The 26,197-nt window shown below is 39.2% G+C and overlaps 1 protein-coding gene and 1 gene segment (V, D, J or C); both read right to left on the bottom strand.

Annotated features, from left to right (window-relative positions):
* LOC139639667 (uncharacterized) overlaps nt 1–26,197 on the bottom strand; it is a 184,954-nt gene that overhangs the window by 116,811 nt on the left and 41,946 nt on the right. The window contains exons 4-5 of the mRNA XM_071513817.1: nt 6,908–6,953; nt 5,388–5,687 (exon numbers count right to left, since the gene is read on the bottom strand). Coding sequence (XP_071369918.1) covers nt 5,388–5,687; nt 6,908–6,953 — 346 coding nt within the window. The remainder of the gene's footprint in view (nt 1–5,387; nt 5,688–6,907; nt 6,954–26,197) is intronic.
* On the bottom strand, nt 2,655–4,230 carry LOC139639670 (Ig mu chain C region-like). The segment is given in 3 exon segments: nt 2,655–3,169; nt 3,342–3,665; nt 3,765–4,230. Coding segments are annotated over 3 exon segments (1,164 nt in total).

Here is a 26,197-nt window from a genome sequence, read left to right as displayed (position 1 = left end):
ATTGTTGGTTATAATGCAGTATTAGTCATATGTGCATCATAAGCACATTACAATTACATCACAACTGCATAGAAAATGTCATAATATACTATAATAAATCATGAATCTGGTAAGTGGTGGGAATGAGGTACATATTAAGTAATATATTTACTACTGGCACCTCTATATTTATTTTTTGCAACATATCATCACCTCATAAATGCATTAACATTACATCACAATGGCATCAGAAAATGTCATAATACACTATAATTCATTATTAATTTGGTAGGACCAGATTATGAGTTATAAGCAATGTATTTACCACTGAAACCGATATATAATTATTTTGTTTGTAAGACATCAAATGTATTATGAGCTGTGGAATTCTTATAAGTTTGGTAATGGAAACATCACATCATCGAAAGTAAAGAGAAATCAACTACATCATTATTCATTTTTCAATGAGATGTAAAATAATTGTTGCATGATATAATATACTGTAAAAGACAAAGTTTTGGATCAGGTTTCAATAGTTCCAACATTTGCTGTGTTGATTTGAGAAATTATATTAGCTCAATTACCAGAGGAAAAAAAAAAATATTTTGAATGATACCAAAGAAATGCATATAATATATAATGCAGTTGTGTCACAAATCTCTAAGATGTGAAAAAGATTGCGGTGGTGTCAGTGTAGGCCCATTTAGTGGTAGGTGTCAGTGGTAAATACATTACTTATAACAGTCACATAACCAAGTCAAACCACAGAATTTGAATGTATGGAATGGTCATTCCCATTCAAGTCTACACTCCTGGATGGCCATTTGGCCGGCACATGTACACACAGACATTATGCACTTAAAATGTCTGCCATAGCATGTTTGATAATGTCATGAAAGTCGTCGTTTATTTGGTGCATGAGACTCAGAAAGCCAAAATTATTTGGATTAACATTCCAGTGGCAATAATGATGAACATTCTAACCTTCTGAGTCTTATGTTCTGTCCACACATGGGACAATGCTCATTTACATGACAACATTATCAAAATTCCATGGAAGCCATGTTAGATGACCAAAGAACATTATGATCATCATGATACCATGATGACCATGATGGAAGTGTCCTTTCTATCCGTTCAAGTTCTGTGAGTCAAACTATATTCATAAGGCATAATGACATGTTCTGATGCAGTTATGATGGAATTATAACATCCTCATGATGAGCATAGGATGTTTTATAACCAACAATTGAAGTAAAGTGACTGATATTACTTCTATTGCAGCTACCCTTTAATGGCCTTATGGTCATCATTGTCTAACATCATTGTTGTTTGAATAATAATTAACAAAGCTTTTCTTTATCCAGTTATCCAGTCTAATTGTTTTGGAGTATACAGAGTTAAATTAAAATGAAACACATTATAGCTATGCTGCATGGAACCCTAACTTTTAAAACCATTACTACCTTGATAGCAGTGGTTCCAATGCTGTACAGCAGAGTGATGAGGAAGAGGATGATGAAGGTAGGGGCTGTGTTGTCCGTGCTATCGTTGTCTGTCTCTGTGGCATCACCACATTTGTTGTCAGTCAGAAACGGAACCTCACACTCACAAACTGCATATAGAGATGAAAGTGGTGTTACATTGGCAGTCACACCTATGGTTCTCAGTTTTGACAGTTTTGGTATGAGAGTGATCTTGTGATGCTATGGAAACAGCTTTGGTAGAAGCTTGATACTTGGTAGTTGCTTCTGACACACTGTGTATGCCCACAAACTGTCTTTCCTTTGAAATTAAATAATTAAATGATTAAACACAACATGTTTTGGTCTGAGACCTTGACATGCAGCTTAAAATGGTGTGTGGGTGTTTTTCTGCTGTGTTCTTCTATGCACCTGGCAGTCATTGAGAATAACACTCAGGCTTACAAAAGACACAACACCCTTTATAAGTATCAATGACTATTCTGAATGAATCCTTCAATCAATATTTTATGGTAAGAAGTGGCTAGACAGCTTTACCTCTAGATATTCATTGGCACAATTCTCATCTATTGGGTATAGTATTGGATATTATTATTATTATTACTAATTAAATCCTTTTTGATATTAAGCTCATCTTTTGTAAAATGGTGGCAACACTAGCCGTTACAATGATCCTGAATTGCTTTTGAAAGACCCCATGTTATGCTGTGGCATGCATGTGGCTTGGCTTGTGAATTGGTATAGTAAATCCTTAATGTGCAATGATAATTTGAGAGATCACAGCAGCTGAGTTAGATCTTAAACAGACTCTTTTGTGGGAAGGACAAGACCCAGTAGATTGAACACAAGCACACAAAGACAAGGCACAGGAACAATTAATGCACCGACTACACATAGAAATGAACAAATATGATTTGTTGATATTTTTTGGGCATTTTGTATTCTTACAGTCAGTGATCTGTGTGGTTTGTTTTGAAGTGAATGACATTTTGCTGTCGAAAAAATGTTACATTGTCATCACTATACTTTCAATCATAAATATAATGATATCTACAACCTTGTGTTACCACAGTCTGGAATGCCCAACTTTTTGTCCTATGGTACTGTGACAGTTAACCTTTTTTAAACTTGTATTTCAATTGAACATGTGGCACTCAATGATCGTTAAATAGGGATATCAACTGCATCAACAGAGTTATGAAGGACATTTTTTATTTTGATTTTGAATCTGCATTTAAAAGACAAACAGCATGTCATATCACAAGCAACAAACATAACAAACAGGGCATAAGACACAGCGACACAACACAACATCTACTAGGCCTTGCAACTTGGGATGTTCATGTTGAGGTTGACCATGTTGGGTTTGTCACATGTTCTCTCCACCAGGGACCTGACAATGACTCGAGTTGTGTCCATCATAGACTCATGGTAAACTACACAGCTATACACGGCTTCATTGCTTTTCCACTGGTCATGGCTGAACGTTAGCTGGCCATAAAGAGAGTACAATCCATTATTTTCTATATGGTTTGTGGTACTGAACGCATACATTTTGGAATCTACTGCCATATCATCAACAAGCCAAGACACCACAACCTCCTTGGGGTAGAAGTCTTTCACATAGCAAGTCAGGGTCACCGTATCGTTACTAGTTTGTTCTACTGGCGGCAGCAGAAAAACTGACGGACGCTTAGGCGCTCCTCCTGCAAGCATGAGAGAACAATTAGGCCCTCTTGCCACAGATAAGAACACCTCTTATTCTGCATTTCTTCTATAAAATACATTCATAAAGACATCTCATAAACTTGAATGATCACATGGATGGAAATTTGTCAAAGGCACTCAAACAGACTTGCACAAAGAAAATTTGCTTACCGTTCTTCCTTTCAAAGAGCACCTTCTTTGGTTGGAACAAATCAGGATGCTCAACAACACAGTAGTATCGTATCCCCTTCCTCCACTCCTCATACGTGACATCAGCTACAATGCTGAAGTGTCTCCTATCTGCAGAGATTTTAGTCTTGTTCTTGTTCTCAAGTATCTTGTGTCCGTCTTGGTCCTCCCACTTAACAGAATCAATGGCTCCACTTTTTGCAAAAACTTGACATACAAGTTCTGCTTTTTTGTTGACAAACATCTCCTCTAGTGAGAGGGGTAAGATCTCTATCTTTTCTATTGGGTCAACTTGACCTGGCAGACCTGTTGACAGAGGAATTAATGAGCGTTTACTAAACTGTCATAGCTGTAAAACCATTGGAATTGTAATTGCAGTTACAAAAAAATATATATTTTACTCACATTCAGAGACGCTGATCACAGTTTCGGTCACATTTTTGTCACCTTGCTTAAACACACATGTAAATATAGAAGTCTCCACAACAGGCAAAGCACTCTCATCTACCTTGAGATAGCTTGCTGCACTGAACAAAGTAGTTCCGTTGTCAGTCTTTCCACTTTCAAAAGAAGGTGTGTTGATGATCTTAGATGTTTTGTCGTTGATTTCCTCTCCATTTCTCAGCCATTTGATCTCATGATTTTTTGGTGCAAAATCAATGGCAAAACAGGAAGCCATCTTTTCAGTCTCCACCTCCTCATTAGAGGAGACGAACACTTTGAGAGTTGGCAGCTGATCATACACAACTGAAAAACAAACATATACACAAATATATGTATGCAGAAGCAGGGAATGATATATATGCAGAAGCAGAGGTGGACAATGTGTTACAATGAAGATTAAAACTAGATTCATGTGACTTCATGCAGCTTTATGCAACTTTAGCATACATGTGCACATATGGAGTACACTCCTCAGATTAGCACTTGGTTTGTTACTCAAATGTTCTGTAAGTGTCAAAAGTAGAGCTTTGATGCTTCTGCATATACATTGACTGTACAGGCAAGTTAACATAAACAGATTTAAACCAGCCTTTGACTGAACATTTTTTGAATAGTGAATGTTCACTGAAATAGAGTAAAAGTGCAGGCAGACATGGAAAGGAAACAACATGGGTTATGAAAGTATATGAAAGGAAGCAGAACATATTGCAATAATCTGTATAAGCAGAGTGCAGACGACATAGATGAGCAGGAAATAAAATTGACTGAGCCAACAACTCAGTTTGCATGGGCAAGCTTCAGCCTCTCCAATCTGGAAAAATCCACCTTACTGTACACCTGCTCACTCAGCACGTTATGATTTTTAACAGTACAATATTCATAGAATTCATACATATGTAAGGATATGTGATTTTGTAATAATCACACTGACGATATATTAGAATTATTATGCTGTCCTTTGTGTCTAATTTGCTGCTATTTTGAACTAGTCAGGAAACATTTTAGTTATTTATTTCTAAAACACTTCAGTTATTGCTCACTTTTCTGTCCAATACATGCATGTATAACTGAACTAAGACATCACTTAAAATTACACTTGGTTCCTCAGGGGCATCAATTCACTAAACCCTGAGGTGTGGCAAAGTCCCTGCATCTAACATTTGTAAGCAGAATTTACAAAACCAATTTAGTGATTACATTTCTGGGATTAAATTTCTTTGGTGAGGTACACTGCAGTGTTTCAAAATCTAAAACATTACATGAAAATGCTCTGTATTTGTCACTGTATTCTACTCTATAGCAATTGACCAAATTTGTCCGACATTAGCCCAGTTTTCAATATTGCTGTTAGTACATTTTTGTATAATCAACCATTTTTTTTTTTTTTTAGAAAAATAAAACTGTTATACACTTTACGAATAAAAATGAAAATATATATGTTATTAGGACTGATTTAGCTTACTTGAAATCACTGTGAATAAAAATACAGAAATTTCTATCCTGCGTAGATTTGCAAACCAATATACTAAACAAGTAAATTAGTTTGATTAAATAAATACATATAATAGTTTACATGAATCTTACCTTCTTTTATGATGGAGGTATATTTGTTTCCTGCTGCATGTGTCACATTACAAGTAAAATGTTTCCTTTGGTCCCAGTCTGCTCTCCTGACATGGATCTGGCTGACTCCTGTATACAAGTTGTTTCTCTCAACTGCAGGGTACTGAACAAAGTCGGTCAGGGCAGCTCCATTGGAATCGGCCCATGCGAAGGTCACTGAGGCAGGAGTGAAGCCGGTGGCGAGGCAGCCGAGAGTGACCATCTCTCCAGTCCCAGAACCACATTGTGCCAGAGGAAACAATGAGGGGGCAGTTGATGTGGCTGAGAGAGGGAAACAAAGTGTATCATCAAGATATTGAAATAAAAATTAAATGCCATAGTACAGACATTCCTCTTAAATATCGGTGATAGCAAAGAGAAGCCAATTGCAGCTTAATGTTAAACTATCCCATTTATTTGGAGGGTAGTTGAGGAAAGGAACATATTAACCTCCCTCAATTATATTATTTGTGCTAGTTTTTGGTTATCAGTCAATATATTGTAGGTAAATTCAATTCAGAGATTCAACAGTATTCTTAAAATAACCACCGACAATATTTGAAATTGGTGGAAGGTTTGAATTGAAATAAACACCCATCAGTTTTGCTAATAGCGTCCATGACAGTTACGGAACAGTACGGACATTAAATTATTATGAAAGCCTATTACTTTTGTTTCACTGATTCACTGATTATTTAAGTTGAGTATTCTTACCTGATGAAACAGTTACTGCTGTTCCCTTGCCCCAGTAGTCAAAAGCACCATAGCACAGTGCTAAATCTACTTACTGGTTAGTATAAAAAGGCTAAATCTACTCAATAGCTAGTATGTAAGTATAGGTACAGCAAGTCTATACCTTTGCATTTAATTAACGGTGTTATAATATAATATCCACTTCAACAAAATCGCCATAAATTAAAATTTTCTGCATAATATCTTGTCCTACTGAGAACATTTTTCTTTATCTTTTTTTTTGTTTTGCTTTTTACACTTTACATTTGAGTAACGGATATTTTAACTCACACTTGACAAGCTGAGAAATTCTAACTTATCCTCTGTTATAAAAACATAACATTGTACAGTCTGAACCAACCTAAACCTAATGTAGATTTTAAATGGTACAAATGGTTTAAACTCTTACCTGACGACACAGTTACCATTGTGCCTTTTCCCCAGTAGTCAAAAGCCCAGTAGTCACAGTTATGAGAATCAATTCACACTGCTCACAAAAACTATCACCCCTATTATCTCACATCATTCAGTTTGATGAGGCAAGTTGAAAGTTAAAATCAAACTAACATATACTATATCTGCCGATAGACCTATATTCCAACTGAATAAAGTCAACTCTACTTCTCACTTTGGACAGATTATTTGACAGACAAATTACTGTTAGTTGATTTATCACAAGCCGACAGTTGTGACTACCTGAAAGTAAAAAAAAATATCTATCGATGTGATAAGAATTTCCGTCTCTAATTATAAATTATAATATTACATACCTGAGGAGACTGTGACCATGGTGCCTTTTCCCCAGTAGTCAAAAGCGTAGTCACAGTCTAACAAATTAATATCTACTGCATACAAAAACCTATACCCACAGACCCACATTTTTGATGGCATTCTACTATCTTACAAATACATTTTCTTAGGCTTTTACCAGTTTGGAAGATGAAATGACACAATTTCTTACCACCAAACTTTAAACCGATTCCAGTGATTGTAACAGATAAATCATATGTTGGCTCTTGTCCCCCTGTTTAGACCTATTATAGTACCTCAGTACATCTCAATGAAGTACCTCATGTCACAATTGAATCTTCTACAAAAACATGTTATTGATGTTTTTAAATTTAAATCCATATATTAGGAAAAAAATCTCATGACTTACCTGATGAAACTGTAACCATTGTGCCTTTCCCCAGTAGTCAAAAGCATCGTAACACAGTGTAATATTCTGACATATGCAACATACAAAAACAAGCACCTAAAAGATGCCGTTGATTGACACCACTTCGGTCCAAATACTCCACTATTAAATAACAAAATTATTACAGTCTGAATATGGAAACAAAATAAAGCTTGTTTACCTGTTGTAACAGTCACTGTTGTCCCTTTACCCCAGTAGTCAAAGTAGCCGTAGTAGTCACAGTGATTGGTTTGAATAGTACTTCAGTACAAAAATATTTTTAAATTTGAATCATCTAATCAAAACTATACAATACACTATATTTCTAAGATTTGCCCTAATCTCTATCTACGTCTACAGTTGTTTGCTGTAGATTGCAACCCAGTTGAAGGAAAATGTGCAATATGTGGACATTAAATCAAATATAAATTGGAATAATATTGAAATACTTTGATTATTACTTACCAGAAGTTACGGTGACTGTTGTCCCTTTCCCCCAGTAGTCAAAGTAGTCGTCACAGTGATATATTGTGATCTGCTTCTAATACAAATACCAAAATTACTTTAAACAGAGAAAGGCACCCAAGTTCACTGACAAAGCATTTCCTAGCATTCTGTTTATTACCCACATCCCTTGAGATATCCATTTCCTGTAACCTAGGTTATATAACTGTATGCTTGTTTGCCCAGAGTTGGTGAAAACTTCCTCTTTTGCTACTGTATAGAGCTCACACAACCAAAACCTCTGCATAAAAAATAAATTGGATTGATAAATGTTTATTAGTATTAATACATGTGACTGATCCCTGATCAAATATAACAATACAATCATTGTAGTTGCAATTGTGTTACATTTTCAATACAATTTCCAATACCAACATGCTCAATTAATGTGTCATTGCCACACTAGGCTAAACAATAAAGAAACATGTTAAATATGCTGCAAAAGACAGCAGTATCACAAATAAAATAGTGCTCTTCTGCCATAAACTGGACATTTTGGCTCAGAGCGTTGCTTAGTATACATGATATCTTGACAGCTGAGAATGAGTAGATAAAGAAATGTATGAGTAAAAGACTAAAAGTTAACTATAGGCAGTTCCATATCTTCTGTGTAAAAATGCATATTGCATCTTTCACTAACTGCACTATGATTTAGTACAATACTCAGACAAAGCCTGGAAAGATGACCCCAAACTGATGATAACTTAATTCTGGTCTTTCTGACATATTTCTGCAAACATCAATAAACTACTATACTGACATGTAAAAGTGTGAAAGAAATTGGGGAAAAACACAAGCTCAGGCCACCTGAGCTTGGGGGTTCCCAACCCCTGGGCCGCAGAATGGCCCGGGGGTTGTAATGGAATTATAATTTTCTTTATCATAAAAAAAAAAAAAAATCAAAAAGTGTTTAATTTTCGCACCTACACCAGTCATGTTATTTCATCTAAAACATCAATAATTCAAAATGAGTTTCTTTGACTAGCGGCAGCCCTGTGATCGGTGGAGTTTTGAATGTCGGCTTGGCGGTTCATTAGTTCCGGTTCCGAACTGCACAGCACAGTGCAGTGTACAGGCAGAGATGAGTGGGCCTCAGCAAACCTCCATGGACCGTTTCTTTTTGCGGGCTGTTCGGGTAAAAGAGATGGTGATGTACAACCGGAAAATGTTACCAAAAAGAAAAGCAAACAAACGTCGCTGCAACAAGGGCTTCATATCTCGTTGCTCATCGAATTGCCAAAGCTAAAAAGCCCTTTACAGTCGGAGAGGAGTTAATTCTGCCCGCTGCAAAAGACATCTGCCATGAACTTTTGGGGGAAAAAGCAGCTAGCATGGTAGGAAATTACTGCCACTAAGAACAGACTTAGAAGCAGACTCGATGTGAGGAATACCCTGCGTCTCGCCGTCACGTATGATGTTCTTGTGGCCAGCAAGCAAGCCCAGCTAGGGGTCTCACTGACATGAATATCAGTAAGTTGATGCTCATTAATATTTGTAAAGCTAGCTTGATCTCTACATTTACTTTTAGAAATGATAGCCTGAAATCACTGTGTAAGTTGCGTATTGAAGTAATGTCTTTAGTGACGAAAAGGGGAAGAAATGTCTTGGGCAAAAATGTCTGAAGCAGTCTGACCGTTGAAATAGACTATTATTTACTTAAAATTGAAATAGGCTATTATTTACTTAAAATTAGCCTTTGTTGCCACCCACTGGTGAGTAAATATATGCAACTAAAACCACTGTAAATTAACCATTGTAAAACAATAATACTAGCCTAATAATAGCCTACTTTTTAAAATACACTTTTTTTGCGCTTTTGACGCAGATTCTCCAGCCACCAGACTGTTTTTCCCATGCCGCAGCCGAGAGCATCATGAGGCAAATTCTGGTCAGGCAGTCAGACAGTCAGTCAGGTAACGCTTAGTGAGATGATGCGCTTCGTCAGATGGCCTCTAGAGGGCATCTTTGACTGTGAGATGCAGTGTTTCCCATACAGAGGCACAAAATCAAAAGTTGGTCAGTGTATAGAAATTAATCTAAATCAATCTCTAATGCACCTGATGTGTGCATCATGTCATGTCTGTCATATGGAGATGTACAGACAGCAGACCAGCAGCATTGAACTCAATCCACAGAGTCTCCAGGTGTGAAAGCAAAAGTCAAACTTAACATTCCACAGTTAGTAACGGGGATTTGTAGACAGTATCTCGTCTTCGCTGCCCTACAAACTAGGTGATGTCATCTTATGGCATTTAAGTAGCGTTAGCAGAATTAGGTAATTGAACTGCATCGCAGTGCTTCAGTGCATCGATTCGAAATACACACGCTGTGGTTCTGTATGAGATCTGTGCTTGTTTCTTTTGCTTCCATGTTTCAAACGGCACCAAATACTACAATATCCATGACCCTTATAGGCCGTTACTATGATGATAGCACAACAAACTTGCAACTCCAATTTAGTAAGCACACAGACATAGAATTGTAGAACGTATTCATGTTTTTTGCAGAATGTTAACAAATGGTCAGTATAGCATCATGTTGCTATAGAGATGACAGCTGTGTAGTGCATTATGATAGTTTTACAGTAGAGATAGACAGGAAAGATTTGGAGAGGGAGAGAGGGGGATGACGTGACAAAGGTCCTGTGCCGGAGCCGAACCCAGGACGTCGCAGCCACACGGTATGTGCGGCCTTGGACCACCAATCCACCAGGACACACCCACTATTGTGCACTCCTGACCGATAGTTGCAACCTGGCACAAAACAGTGGACCATGTTCGTTGTAACCCTTTACAGTCCATGGTTATAACATGGTCTATCTTGTATGACTAGCTCTAGATATACTTTATACTTTGTCCCACATGACAAGACGACTCTGTAATTGGGGGACTTCGATGGCACAGTTCTCTCTGGGATTAGTTCCTTACCTCCTAACATGCATATGTACACATCCTTGTACCCTAGCCTTTTTTCCATGGATGCTATTTTTTTAGACAAAGATGCTATTCGTTTGAGCTAATGGGTAATTCCGTAGCAGTTCAGGTCATTCAACTTTTAAAACACTCCGAATGACGTGTCACATAATGTGTATGTGAAAAATGTATGGTTTTTTTTGCTTCCGGAACCTGGAAATAGCCACAGCGATATCTTCACGTCTCAACTCTATAACCTATAGCTTAAATCAGCTGTTAATGTTAGCCAAATCTAAGCAACAGCATGCTACTCATGTCCCATTGACAATAAAAACTTTGAATTACATACAGATACAATAAGCTATAGTTGGCTAACATTGTTGTACACCCAATTAGAATATAATAAAGTATATCCTCATGTAACTGGTTTTATATGTTTGTGGTGTTGTATGGTGATATTGATACTGGAGCACAGGAACAGACAGGAGTCGATCTGATCATAGACGTTTAATGATGCATCATTGGAGAGGAACAACATGAACACAGCCAGTGTTAGTCTGTTCCTCGAACTGAGGGAGGCCTGTGATTTATGTAGCGGTCATTGTGTACATGACAGATAAAATGACAAGACATGGCTCCTGCATGTCTCCATATGTCTGATAGCTGACGCAACAATTGACATTTGGAGATGAATGGCCTTGTAGCAGGAACATCAGGCACATCCTGAAACTAGGTCAACTTTGGTCAACAAAGTTTGGTAACAAGACCACCATGTAAGTACCTTATACAATTCCACAATGGTACAGCAACACTGCATTAACAGTTCCAATTTTGTGTTCTCTCGTTACCTTTGCAAGCTTAAGAAATGCATCCTAAGTGTGAGACGGAATGAATACTGCATTACCAAAAAATGTCTTGTCAGTCTGTTTTTTCCCTTACTACCAGTCCAGGGTTTTCACTGGGCGGGGACTAAAACAGGTAAGGCTTATGAACATGTTGTGAACACCAGGGACAAGTGGCCTGGGAACAGAAGGATGGAGCAGGAAACATCAGGCGGACGGCCTGGAGGCTGGACGGAGGCCGAGCAGGAAACCTCAGGCGGACGGCCTGGAGGCTGGACGGAGGCCGAGCAGGAAACCTCAGGCGGACGGCCTGGAGGCTGGACACATAGGCGCAGCAGCTCTGGAGGACGACCAGAGTGGCGGAACAGCTCTGGAGGACGACCAGAGTGGCGGAACAGCTCTGGAGGACGACCAGAGTGGCGGAACAGCTCTGGAGGACGGGCAGGAGGACGACCAGAGTGGCGGAACAGCTCTGGAGGACGACCAGAGTGGCAGAACAGCTCTGGAGGCCGGTAATGTAGGCGGGACCGCTCAGGAGGTCGATGACGAAGGCGGAACCGCTCAGGAGGTCGACGACGAAGGCGGAACCGCTCAGGAGGTCGACGACGAAGGCGGAACCGCTCAGGAGGTCGACGACGCAGTTGGAGGTCAGGGAATGCAGCCGACACCAGAAGATTCGGCTGCGGGTCGGGGCAGGCTGCGAGGTCAGCTTCTTGTTTCAGGAGTGCGGGACCAGAGGCCGGAGACAGGAATGCTGGACTGGAAGCCGGGGACAGGAAAGCAGGACCGGAGGCCGGAGGCGGCTGGAGTGCAGGACCGGAGGCCGGAGACGGCTGGAGTGCAGGACCGGAGGCCGGAGACGGCTGTCTGAGATGGCCGACGGGGAATGGCAGGGCGTCGACAGATGCGGCCGACGACTGGGAATCTGGCTGCAGTGCAGGCTGTGTCAGCTGGGAGCCCGGCAGGCGAGCCGGTGAAGGTAGGGAAACAGGGGTTTGCTGACACACAGCCAGAGCTGACTGCAGCAGAACAGGACCAAAAACTTGCTGCACCTCTGGCTCAGTGGATTGCTGCGAGACGGGAACAGAAGGCTCATGCAGCACAGGAACAGAAGGCTCATGCAGCACAGGAACAGAAGGCTCTTGCAGCACAGGAACAGAAGGCTCTTGCAGCACAGGAACAGAACGCTCTTGCAGCCCAACAGGAACAGAAGGCTCTTGCAGCCCAACAGGAACAGAAGGCTTTTGCAGCCCAACAAGAACAAGAGATTGCCGCGGCTCAGCGGGAACAGGGAGCTTCCGCGGCGCAGGGACAGGTAACTGCCGCAGCTTGGCGACAGGGCACTTTCGTGGCGCAGGAACAGGGACTAGCTGAGGCGCAGGAACAGGGACCAGCTGAGGCGCAGGAACAGGGACCAGCTGAGGCGCAGGAACAGGGACCAGCTGAGGCGCAGGAACAGGGACCAGCCGAGGCGCAGGAACAGGTGACTGTCGCAGCTCGGCGACAGGAAGCTTCCGTGGCGCAGGAAGCTGAGAGTGCTGTGACCCAGCACGAACAGGAGATTGCCATGGTGCAGGAACAGGAGACCACCGCGGCTCGGCTACGGGGAGCTTCCGCGGCGCAGGAACAGGTGACTGCCGCAGCTCGGCGACAGGGAGCTTCCGCGGCGCAGGAAGCTGAGATTGCTGCGGCCCAGCACGAACAGGAGATTGCCGTGGCGCAGGAACAGGAGACCGCCGCGGCCCAACAGGAACTGGGGATTGCCACGGCCCGACAGGAACAGGAACTGGGGATTGCCGTGGCCCGACAGGAACAGGAGATTGCCGCAGCCCGACAGGAACAGGAACTGGGGATTGCCGCGGCCCGACAGGAACAGGGGATTGCCACGGCCCGACAGGAACAGGGGATTGCCACGGCTCGGGAACAGGCACTGACTGGACCCCAGTAGTGGCGCTGGGTAGCGGAGACTCTGTAGCGCAGGACTGCTGAGTGAGCCAGTGGCGTCAGGAGCCACGGGGACCTCGCCGCCTCTTGGTGCCTCCACGGGTCCCCGTGAAAAAGGCAAGACGAGTCCCCTCAAAGGATGACCGCTGGGCATCAGGGCGGCTCCCCAGATGATCCATGGTAGGAACCAGGGGTTCCAGGAAAGCCGGGTCAGGACAGGAAGGTTTCAGGCTCAAAAACCCGAGCCTAACCGACTGGAGTGCTGGCTGGTGGCTAGCAGGCCCAAAGCTAGCAGACTGGGACTTGGGCTGGTAGCTCGGCTGCTGCTGGAGCTTGGACTGGTAGCTAGGCTGCTGCTGCGGCCTAGGCTTGGGCTGGTAGCTCGGCTGCTGCTGGGGCTTGGGCTGGTAGCTAGGCTGCTGCTGGAGCTTGGACTGGTAGCTAGGCTGCTGCTGCGGCCTAGGCTTGGGCTGGTAGCTAGGCTGCTGGCTAGCTGACAAGGCTGCTTGCCGGGCAAAATATGTGAACAGGGAGATCATCTCAACGCCCGTTGCAGAGGGAGGAGACCTGTCTGCTGGGTCCATGTTGGCTAGTTCGTACTGTTATGGGGTAGGTTTGAGAACGCTGGGAAGACAGAAGCAGGCAGGGAAAGGGGCTGAAACCCCCCGGAGCTTTCTTCCACTGCCGGGACGAGAGGGTAGGCTTGAGAGCGCTGGGGATACAGACAAACTGGCAGGGAAAGGGGCTGAAACCCCCCGGAGCTTTCTTCCACTGCCGGGACAAGAGGGTAGGGTTGAGAGCGCAGGTCAAACAGAGAAGCAGGGCTCACCAGGTGAAGGCAGGCTGTGTGGTAGCTGGGTGCTGTCCGCTGGGTCCAGTCTTGGTCGGTTCATTCTGTCACGGGTAGGTGTGGTGAGGACCCAAACGCAGGACAGCGATGCAGGTGGTGATCAAAAATCCCCAGACTGGGAGTTTAATTGAACAAATAGCAGGTGACACAGGAAATCCAAAAATAAGAGCTCTTCACAAACTGACACAAACACAATACAGAACAATGAACCGACAAAGACTGACTGGGGAAACAAGACTAATATACACATGGGGTGATTACAAATGAGGTACAGGTGTGTGGGAGCAGGAGGAGGGGGAGAGAGGGAGCCACACCCACACTACACACTGACAGACAAACCAGGAGGCGGAGACACAAGGGAGGCAGGGAACACAGAAGGAAACACACAGGCAGGTCATGGCCGAACCATGACAACCACAGCGCTTTGGTGTTAACAGGTGGATTTTTTTTTTTAAAGTCAACATAGTTTTACTTACTCCAATCACGCATACACCCCCACCCCTCCACCTGAGCACCTATAAGCTGCTGGGGCACTTCACCGTTCAGGCAAATGATATGGTGAGCTACATACAAGCACCCCTGAAGGAGTCCCAGTGTGGTTGTCAATGAGGTTAGTGTATTTTGGCAAGAGTCAGAATACATCAGATCTTTTAACAATGCAGCAGCCTTTGTTTTCTAGCCTGGGGAGGGATCATCGTAAAGGACCAGATCTGGTTTGGAAGAGGGAGTAGAAAGAGGAACCACCTCACTCCAATCTTTTAATGGGTTGGTCTATTCATAGTCTCGCTCTCAGACCCTTGATAATATAATAGCAACTTATCCAAATTCTGTGTGGAGGGGGCGTTGACCTGAAATCTGTTGACATTGAAAAGTACAAATCATGGGATGAGAGGGTGGGGACTTTAAGCCACAGTGTCATCTCAGCATGTAAATAGGAACGTAGAACGCTTGCAGAAGTCTGCATTAATCGGCATGGCTCATTTACATCAAAAAAAAAAAAAAAAAAAGTTTACACCGACACCATCACCAAATAAAGAGTTGGTCAGTGTATAGAAATTGATCTAAATCGATCTCTAATATGTCTTGAGCACATCACATCATATCTGTCATTTGAAGATGCACAGTAGATCAGTAGCACAGTCACCAATTGTAAATGTAACCCCCCCTTCACCTGTCACTTAAAAGATGCAGAATATCTAAGTAGGAACCAGGGGTTTGGTCTCTAATCTAGATTCGATGAGGAGATTGGCTATAACTTACTTGTCTGACTGCTAAAGTAGACATGAGACATCCACCCCAAATAACGCACACGACAACAGACTGGCTATGTATAAGGGAAGTGTATTATAACCAATGAAACACCCTAAGGTCACGGTATCTCACAATACAAAAGTCAACTATAAGTATGTTGAAATGTATTATAAGTAACCAGACTACCTGTCAACAAGTCAAGTAAGTAAGCAATGAAATTGGTGTGTCCAACGATAGTCTTAATTATATTACAATTACACCAAGTGGACTTACAAACATCTTTCCACACATTAAATGTTTCTTTTTTTCCTTTAAACTCTGTTGACCCACCACTGGCCAAAACCAGGTAATTGGTGGACCACCAAAAAACAAAAGAAAACCTGAGATCTCAGAAAACTTTCAAAGTTCAAATAAATAGACAAAAATAAGCAAAGAAAAATAAAATAAAAGGAAAATAAAATGAGTGCACTCAAAAGTCCTACTGCCCTCTTTTGCAATGAATGTCCAACAAGATGTCCCAGGTGACGACTGTGATGTTGGTTGAGTGGAGATGGAGATGTTTCTTGGATGAAGGTGAGACGGCGACTTGGATGGAGGTGTGGATGAATGACGGCGGATGAGACGGTAGACGGACGACGACTCAAGTTCCAACTGAAGAGCTCTACAAAAAACCAGCCTACACACATGCGCAGGACAGTTACTCATCACAAGTCCATCATAAATGTCCATTGAGATCTACTTTAATATAGTTCCTGCTCTACAATGTCTTACTTTCTTTTTCATTAACTCATAACAACTGTAGACATAGTAATGCAACTCACAGTATACCTCAAGGTACATGAATTCAACATAAACATCTCAAAAATTAAATACTCTTACGCTTAGCCCACAGCATACAGTGCACCTTAGATTCACCTATTCATTTTACAGTTCAAAAAACACAGCTGCAGGGCTCCATACATAGCTTACATGAAGCTTAGCTGCATGAGAAATTATACTAGCCTCAACACCACGTGCGGCACCTAGCTAGCCTGCAAGCTGAATGGTTATCAACCATATCACACACAGCACATTACCCGATTAGCGACTGCACACGACTCATAGGGCACACAAACACAATTATCACATGTTCATTAATTAATTTTATCCTCTTCAAGATTATCCCGACTGGGTTTTTATAGAAGTACAGGGCCTATCTCTAATTTTTTATCTGCGTGCATTCTTTGCTAATGTAGTTAGCATGCTAAGGTAACAGATATTGAGCTACAACCACTAACTCACCGGGATATCAAATGTTCGCAGTTCTAAGCATCTCTAGGCGAAGTCGCAGCTCCTCGATCAACTCTTGTTGTTCAGTGTTAAACTTCAATTCACAACCTTATAATTGTCAAGCTCTAACTTTGGTTTAACTCCAGAACTCCTACAGGGCTGAACCACAGACGAAGGAAAAAAAAGATTGTGTGTCAAGAGAAAGATGGCCACTCGTGGCGCTCTCTGCGCGCTAAAGCAGAGCGTATCAATAACTATCGACCTCATTTAAAGGGACAGTAACATAACACCAATCTAGAGTTAAACCCTGGTTACATAAAACAAAAGTGAAACTTAAAATTCCACAATTTGCTTCAAACTCGCCTGTGTTAACAGGATTTGTAAACGGTAACCTGATAACGTTGTCTGCTGCCATACAAACTTTAATGGTAGGTAACATTATTACATTGTGGTATTTAAGTAACGTTAGTGGAATTAGGTGATTTAACCGGTAACCACGTAGCAATACAGGATCTCTGCTTGTGAAAATCCACCGACAACAAACCTCACGTTACTATTCACTGCAACAATAGCGTAAATATAGAGATGTTTACTTGCTTTGTGTTGCGAGAGCTTCTGGGTTTCTCAGATTAGTCTATTCATGGTGCTTTGCTCTGTCAGTTTGTGCTACCTCATGGTCGACAATCGAGTTGTAGGTGGAGAGTTACAGAAGTCTGCTATTGAAACAGTAATTGAAACAGTAATCATCATTTTATATACTGTCCGATGCTAAACACCATGAAAATGCCCCAAGTAGAAAGTTATTTTGAATTATTAAGGGTATACTGAAAATCTAATGTTGCAAGCTATATTTGGAATTCATTCATATGGTAATTTAACATACCTTATATATTTAAATAACCTGCCAAAACAGGCAAACACAAATTAAAAACAAATAGGCATAAAATACCAGCCCAGCTGTTGCTGCCAAAATATAAATAAATTATTTCTATCACAATTTAATCATGTTAAGGAAAACATACAAATTCAGTGAGACATAGTCTATCCAGCCTGCTCTTGTATAAGCAATACAGTGTTGGAGTCAGAACTTTTGGCTGCTGCCTCTGTCAACTATAGATTTCAGTCCCAGGTTTCAGTTTGTTAACAGGATGCGGAAGCACCTGTTAACAAGATTGTTTCCTGTCTGTTACATAAATATTATAACCAGTAAGGATGTTGATAGGCACAAGTACAAAATTCTTTTTTTGATACATTTAAAATGATGAATAAATATTTCACCATCCTACATCCTAGAGTAACTATGGTCCACTTTTTGCTGCTTCTGATGAGGTGGTTTATCAACTTTATCAGTTTGTTTCACTACCATGTGACTACCATTTTTGTTCTTCAGTATTTAAAATCTTTTATCTCTGCTGATACAAAACAAGTCTCAACACATACAGTAATTGTTAGTCTATGTTCATCTGATTTGTTCTAGTTTTTAAAAAAATTTTAAGGGTGAAAATGGTACAATACAATGAAGCAATTTACTATGCCATTATGCCATTCAATATCAGTCCTCTGTATCTCCGTATCATTAGAGAAATGGCCTGATTTTGTGAATGTGTCCCTGAATTATGATGCACAGAAGCTTATGGCAAGCAATTCAGCAGGTTTTTGTAATAGTACATATCACTGTGGGTAGCTGTCCCATACACAGTGACATACACTCATACAAAAACCTTTGCCTGATGCATGGTCAGTTCACTCTGTCTATGCACACAGATTTTTTTCTACTCAGCAGAGGTATTTATTTTGCATTAATTGTTTTAGAGTAATAAATCTATGAAATCATGAAATTTTCTAACATTCCATTTTTGTTCCACATTCTCTGGGTGAAAAGCTCACAACTCCAATTTTAGTTATTGACCTTTAAGTTCATTAAGTCCTGCCACAACCCCCTGGATAAGTTAAGTTAAACACCACATGTTTGTCAATCTTAAAACAGGTCTGCCTTTCTCAAGAAAAGTTGACATTTTTGAAATCATGAAATGTTCCAAAGTTCCATTTTTGTTTGACATTCCTCATAGTTTTATGATACATGTTTGTCAATCTTAAAACAGGTTTGCTTTTCTCAATTCTAGAAAAGTTGACATTTTTGGACACAAAAGGTTTCCAACCAATAGCAGGCTGGAGAAACTACACAGAAACTCCTTGAGGGAAGCATTCTAACTCACTCACTTGTTTTCAGTGTCAGTACAATTTATTTCCATCATTATAGTCCCACTGAGCAAAAGACGTGATTTCAATGTCGCGTCTATGCTTTAGCTCTCATATAGCCCAGGATCATTACAGCTATGTATAGACCTATTTTAGACCAAGCAGTAAATACATTATTACAATGAATAAACATCTGTAAATACCAAAAATATGCACCAGAGAAGTCCTGTAGACTAGCCTACAAGATAATTATCTGAGCACAAGAAGTAATTTCAACATTGCGTCTATGCGTAGCTCTCATATAGTCCAGGATAATATTGTCTATGTATAGACATCTAATAAACTTTCACTTTTCAACCCCATTTAAATTTAATTTAGCCTAGACGGCTATGGCCATTTAGACGTGTTTTAAAAGTCTAATCAACGTAAAATTGCTCAGTGGAGTGGAAGTAGGTTTTTGTCATGGGCTGTATCATTGTGGCTGTTGCTATACTGCACTGTGATACAACCCTGTACAAAAACTCCACCCTGTGCATTGGCTATCAACAAAAACTGGCATAAACTCACCTTAACAAATGTTAAGGTGAATGCATGACAGTATTATTATTATTATTAATAATAATAATAATAATAATAATAATAATAATAATAATAATAATAATAATAAACTATAACTTTTACAAGGTACAGTACAACAAATGTGGACAAATGACATCTGCCTTATTTGAATGGGACATGATGCAACAAAATAATCATAACATTAAAACAAAATGATAGTTGAGTCCCAAACAACAAGACTCAGAACTACTGTAAATCCACAGTTTATTCTTTGGCAAAATGATTCATACAGAACATGGACTAATTCAGTTTAGTAGTCCAAATTGTATCAGAAGGAATATAATAGACAGACTGCATATTAATTAAGGCCCAAATTAGTAGGGTTGTAATGTGTGTTGACATGCACCCTCCACCTGTAAAGATCTTTGTCTCTCTTGTGAGGTTTTTGTAATGGTGTGAATCACAGTGGCCATCCCATACACAGTGATACATGACATTACAAAAACCTGCTACAGTATGTAGCTGCACAGGTTTTCCTTAGCAAAACATGCTGAAACAATAGACTTCATTCAAAATCAACATACTGTAGGATGACCATTGTAAGCATTTGTTTTGAAATTATGAATTCACATTGTTTCTTTGCAGCAACTTGCTAATTGTATTTTAAATACCCTCTGTAAAGATGCTACAGTACATCTGTATTTAGTACAATGTTGAAAGAAAAGTCTTTCAGTGACTTTATGACTTTGGTGTACATTTGTGTGCTTCCCTGCGCAGTGTCAGCATTCTTATGTTATTTTAGCAGCATAGTGGGGTTGCAGGTTTTTGTTATGGGCTAGACTACCATGAAGTATGGCCCACTATTAATATTTCATTAATAATATTAATCTAAGAACCCTTTCAATGTCTGCAGTGAATAGTATGATTATCAAGAAAATATTTAACAACTTATTTCATTTTCTTAATCTCAAATACATTATTTCATGGGTTGTTGATTTAATTTATGTGGTTTCCATGGCTTTGAAATCACACATTGTCATACAATCTTACATTTTAAAATTTCCCAATTTGACTAAAAGAATATTTCAATTAATTACTTAAAATGAGGTTGTTTTTTTCATTCTATGAACTAGGGTTATTGTGCATCAATGACTGGTATTTTGCAACATTTATGAGCCCATTTCATTTTTATTTTTATTTTACATAAAGTTCCAGTACTGCAAATCATTCCTGTGTAGCACTGTTTGCCTGATTGACCGCAGAGAAGTGATACTGTCCGGTCTTTGACACCCCATGGTTTTTGTCATGGCATGTAACACTGTGCCGCTCCCGTATAATCCACAGTGACACATGCCCTTTCAAAAACCTCCCCACACTGGCAAGAGACTACATCACTTTTCAATTTGGTCAGTGAAACAAATGATTGTTTCTGTTGATTTAGCTTGGATAAAGCAGTGAAAAAAAGTTTTTACAAGACATTCAGAGGAGAAAATTCTGTGTTTGTATTTGTGTGTGTGTGTGTATGTGTGTGTGTGTGTGTGTGTGTGTGTCATGCCAAATACATCATCATACATCATGCCAAATACAAATTACAAAATACACAAAAGTAATAAAGTACATATTTCAAATACATTTAATCAAAATACTGGCCATCTTCACTGATATATTTGATTAGCAGAACATTGATCTGATATTTACTCAAATCTGAGGTTACATAGACAGGAATTGAGAGTTTGTAGTAGAGCCCACTGACTATAAATTCCATTGATACACCTTTATTACATGTTCATCAGGTCTGGTGAAGATCCATGTCACATCGACATGTTGAAAATCTAATAAAGGTGTATGAATGGAGTTTATAGTGTGCAGGTTTTACTACTTCTCTACGACTGCTGGATAGCCCGGCACCTTCAAGTTTCAAGTTTATTTGCAATTTACATAGAAATGCATTAGTTTAGCGTATATCTATACATCTACATGAACAGGAATACCATACTGTATAGTCAGATATATTTTTATTGGTGTATGCCTACGGATTCATCTTGCTTAAAACATTTTGTAATCATAATCAATCATTTCAATTACCATTAATAGTAACAGTATATAATTTGGTTTATATGGTTTGAAGGTACGAAGAGCCCTAAGATTCTCTCTCTCTCTCTCTCTCTCTCTCACACACACACACACTCACACACCAGTACCATGTACAAAAAGGATCATAAACTCATAATCTAAGTCCAGTTTCAAAGCAAGTGATATCGATATGAAATGGTATAATCAGAGTGCGATTTGTAAAGAAAACAGAAAGGGGGATATTTTTGGAATGCATTTTTAATGTGCAATATCTTAGGTATGAAAAAGAAAAATTGCCAAACCCATTTCATATACATATTATTTTTCCCCCAAATAACTATATCCATATAAGTTGAAAAAAAAAGTATTTTTTATACAATCTTAAAGTTGTGTTTGAAAGCTATTTGTGGAAGGAGAGGGGTGAGAGAGAGAGAGAGAGAGAGAGAGAGAAAGAAAGAGAGAGAGAAAGAGATATCCTGGATAGGAGAACACCTGAGAATGAGCGTACCTCTGCGCAAGCTGCACAAATGTACAATTTCAGCGTTATAGTTATAGTCTATCCAGCCTGCTTTTGTATAAGAAATACATTTTCAGTGTTGGTGTCAGAACCGTTGGCTGCTGCCTCTGTCAACTAGGTTTCAGTCCGAGGTTTCAGTTTGTTAACAGGATGCAGAAGCGCCTGTTGTGGTCAAGATTGATTCCTGTCTGTTACATAAATATTAACCAGTAAGGATGTTGATAGCCACAAGACCAAAATTCATACACATTATTTTATTTCTGTTTTGATAGTCCCTATTATCATTTTTAACTCATTTAAGGTAACAATAGATTTATGATGTATTAACACATTTAAAATAATGAATAATTATTGCACCTATGTTGTGCACCAATATTGTACAAAGAGTAACTATGGTCCACTTAAGCTTTAATTGCTTCTCATGAGGTGGTTTATCAGCTGTGATTATTAACAGTGTTACATGTGGTGTTTTGTTGTATCTGTACTTTTGTATCTGTACTTTTGTTCTTCAATATTTCAAATATATTATGTCTGTTGATGCAAAAAAGCCTCAACACATAGCTGTTAGTCAATCTTCCTCTGATTTGTTGTAGTTTAAGTTTTTTTAAGGTTGAAAATGGTACAATACAATACCATGTAAAAGCAACTTACCATGGTTTTAAATTAATCTAATGAATTGGAGTATTTCTTTTGTGTGTTTTTCATTCTATGTATACAATTTTTCAGTTACTGACATTTCAGATTTTCTCTGTTTGCAGTTACACTACATCAATTTTGTGAATATGTTCCCTTATGAGGTACAGAGGCTTGTGGCAATTCAGCAGAGGTTTTTGTAACAGCACATATCACTGTGGTTGCCCCCCCATACACAGTGACATACACTCATACAAAAACCTTTTGTCTGATGCATGGTCAGTTCACTCTGTCTATATACGCAGTTTTGTTCTACTCAGCAGAGGTATTTATTTTGCATTATTTTTTAGAGTAACACATTTATGAAATCATGAAATGTTCCAAAGTTCCATTTTTGTTTGACATTCCTCATAGTTTTATGATACATGTTTGTCAATCTTAAAACAGGTTTGCTTTTCTCAATTCTAGAAAAGTTGACATTTTTGGACACAAAAGGTTTCCAACCAATAGCAGGCTGGAGAAACTACACTCACTCACTTGTTTTCAGTGCAATTTATTACCATCATCATAGTGGAAGTAGGTTTTTGTCATGGGCTATATCATTGTGGCTGTTATACTGCACTGTGATACAACCCTGTACAAAAACTCCACCCTGTGCATTGGCTATCAACACAATGCTTTTACCTTATTTTTAAGCCTCAAGCTATGTTAAGGTGAATGCAGAGTAATAATAATAATAATAATAATAATGATATTAATATTAATAATAATAATAATAATTAGAAGAAGAAGAAACTTTATAACTTTTACAAGGTGCAGTAAAACAAATGTGGGCAATGACGTCTGCCTTATTTGAATGGGAAACAAAACAACAATATAATCATAACATAAAAACAAGATTATAGTTGAATGCAAGTCTATAAAATTATATTTTCAGTTGGCTCTTAAAAGAAGATACAGAGTTGGATGAAAGTATTTCTTCAGGCAAAGTTTTCCAAAGTTTAGGCGTCCTGACTGCAAAGGCTCGATCTTTACTCTTTAATCTAGGAGTGGTAGTAATAGTAGTACTAGTGGTATCAGTCATATCATCCAGTCCCAAACAACAAGCCTCAGAACTGCTGCACATCCAGCCTTTTTTCTACGGCAAAATGATTCAGCACATGGACTAATTCAGTCGATATCAGAAGGAATATAATAGTTTGACTGACTGCATATTAATTAAAGCCCAATTTAGGGTTATAATGGCATGCACCCTCCACTTGTAAAGACCTTTGTCTCTCTTGTGAGGTTTTTGTAATGGTGTGAATCACAGTGGCCACTCCAGGACACAGTGATACATGACATTACAAAAACCTAAGCTGCTACAGCATGTAGCTGCCACAGGCTTTTCTTAGCAAAACATAATGAAACAATTGCGCCTTTCATTTGACTTTCATTCAAAATCAACATACTGTAGGATGACCATTCTAAGCATTTGTTTTGAAATGATGAATTCACATTGTTTCTTGGCAGCAACTTGCTAACTAATTGCTAATAAATATGTTCTGCAAAGTCGCTACAGCACATCTGCATTTAGTACAATGTCTTTAATGGAGTATATTTGTGTGTTTCCCTGTAATGTCAGCATTTACATTATTTTAGTGGGGTTGCAGGTTTTTGTTATGGGCTCGAATAGGATTAACTAATATTTCATTAATAATATTAATCTAACCACCCTTTGAATGTCTGTTGAGAATTGTATGATTATCAAGAAAATATTTAACATTTACTTTACTTTAATACATTTCCACAATTTGACACAATTTTGACTTTGCTTGTCTTATGATTGATAGCAGAGAAGTTTTTTTTGTTTTTTTTAATGTTTTTGTTTTGCTTTATGAAATTTTCTTTTGTGATGTGATGTACATGGATGTGATGTCTTTTTTCCAAAAACAATTTTCCTGCCAAGGCGGGACAATAAAGTTGTATTGTATTGTATTGATGGTCTTTGACACAGCATGGTTTTTGTTATGGCATGTAACACTGTGCTGTCCCAGCTACCCCCATAACCCACAATGACACATGCCCTTTCAAAAACCTCCCTACACTTGCAGGAGACTTCATCACTTTCCAATTTGATTAGTGAATTTTTACAAGACATTCCGTGGAGAGAATTCTGTGCCTGTGTACATCTAAATATCTCAATGGCTCTAGTGATTACCATATTATTGCTGGCTACATTTTGCTAATGAATTAATTGGCTACTTGTCTGTGTGGAATGTGTTTGATTTTTGTTAGAATTTAAATACATTTTGGCTAACTAAGCTATTAATTTGATATAATATTGCCGTTAAAATGCTGCTCTTCCATGGTTTCTGAAGCCAACTTACGTTGCTACACATGCTAGCTAGCTAGCCTCATGACGCCTCCAGGTTGCGCCAACCAGGAAGTTTGGTGTGTTCCCAATCCTCTAATACAATGCTCAGTTGGTTGTAGCCTAATGTGCAATATTTGAAATAGTACTTATAATATAAAAAAAATTGTATAGTTTTCCATCTTTTTCCACCATCTTTTTGTTGACATAAAAATTTAGCTCAACTCACTGTGTGAATTTGCACAGATGAAAGGAGTAAGATGTTTACATGCAACAGTAACCTGTAACCCGACATCTTCATCAGAGTATCAATTTAAAGCCCCAATCCATAGTTTTAGGAAAGCTGAATTCAACAGTACCTATTTTATTTGACAGAAATATGCTTAATAAATTTAGCTATAATTTTCAGTTCATTTAATGAATTGATGTATTTTATTTGTTTTAAGTGTTTTTCATTCTATGTATTAAATTTGTTTGTTACTAATATTTCAGATTTTCTCTGTTACTACATTATGCATCAATGACAATTCTGAGCCTGTTTTATTTTTATGTAATATATTACATAAAAATAAAATATATGTATGTAATATAAAGTTCCACTATGGCAAATTGCTCATTCATGTGTAGCTGCTTGCCTTATGACAGTCCGGTCTTTGACACCACATGGTTTTTGTTATGGCATGTAACACTGTGTGCCATAACTCGAGCTATAATAGTAACCACAATGACACATGCCCTTTCAAAAACCTCCCCACACTTGCAAGAGGCTCCATCATTTCCAAAGTTGGTCAGTGAAACAAATCTTTGGTTAAAGATAAAGCAACAGAATGCATTCCAAAATAAATAAAAAATTTAATTAATTTGACGAATTAACAACAAATCACTATACTCTCAATTAGTGAAGTCAGAAATCTAAATAATAAACATAGGTGAAAATATGATGGATCCATATTCCATCATACCTCCATCATTTCCAAT

This window comes from Centroberyx affinis, unplaced genomic scaffold (genome assembly GCF_046629955.1).
Source record: "Centroberyx affinis isolate AG114_WGS23_722 - 3 ecotype Tasmania unplaced genomic scaffold, CSIRO-AGI_Caff_v1 ptg007549l_1, whole genome shotgun sequence".
Taxonomy (NCBI): domain Eukaryota; kingdom Metazoa; phylum Chordata; class Actinopteri; order Beryciformes; family Berycidae; genus Centroberyx; species Centroberyx affinis.
The sequence above is the reverse complement of the archived record's forward strand: the minus strand, read 5'-3'. Positions and strand labels throughout refer to the sequence as shown.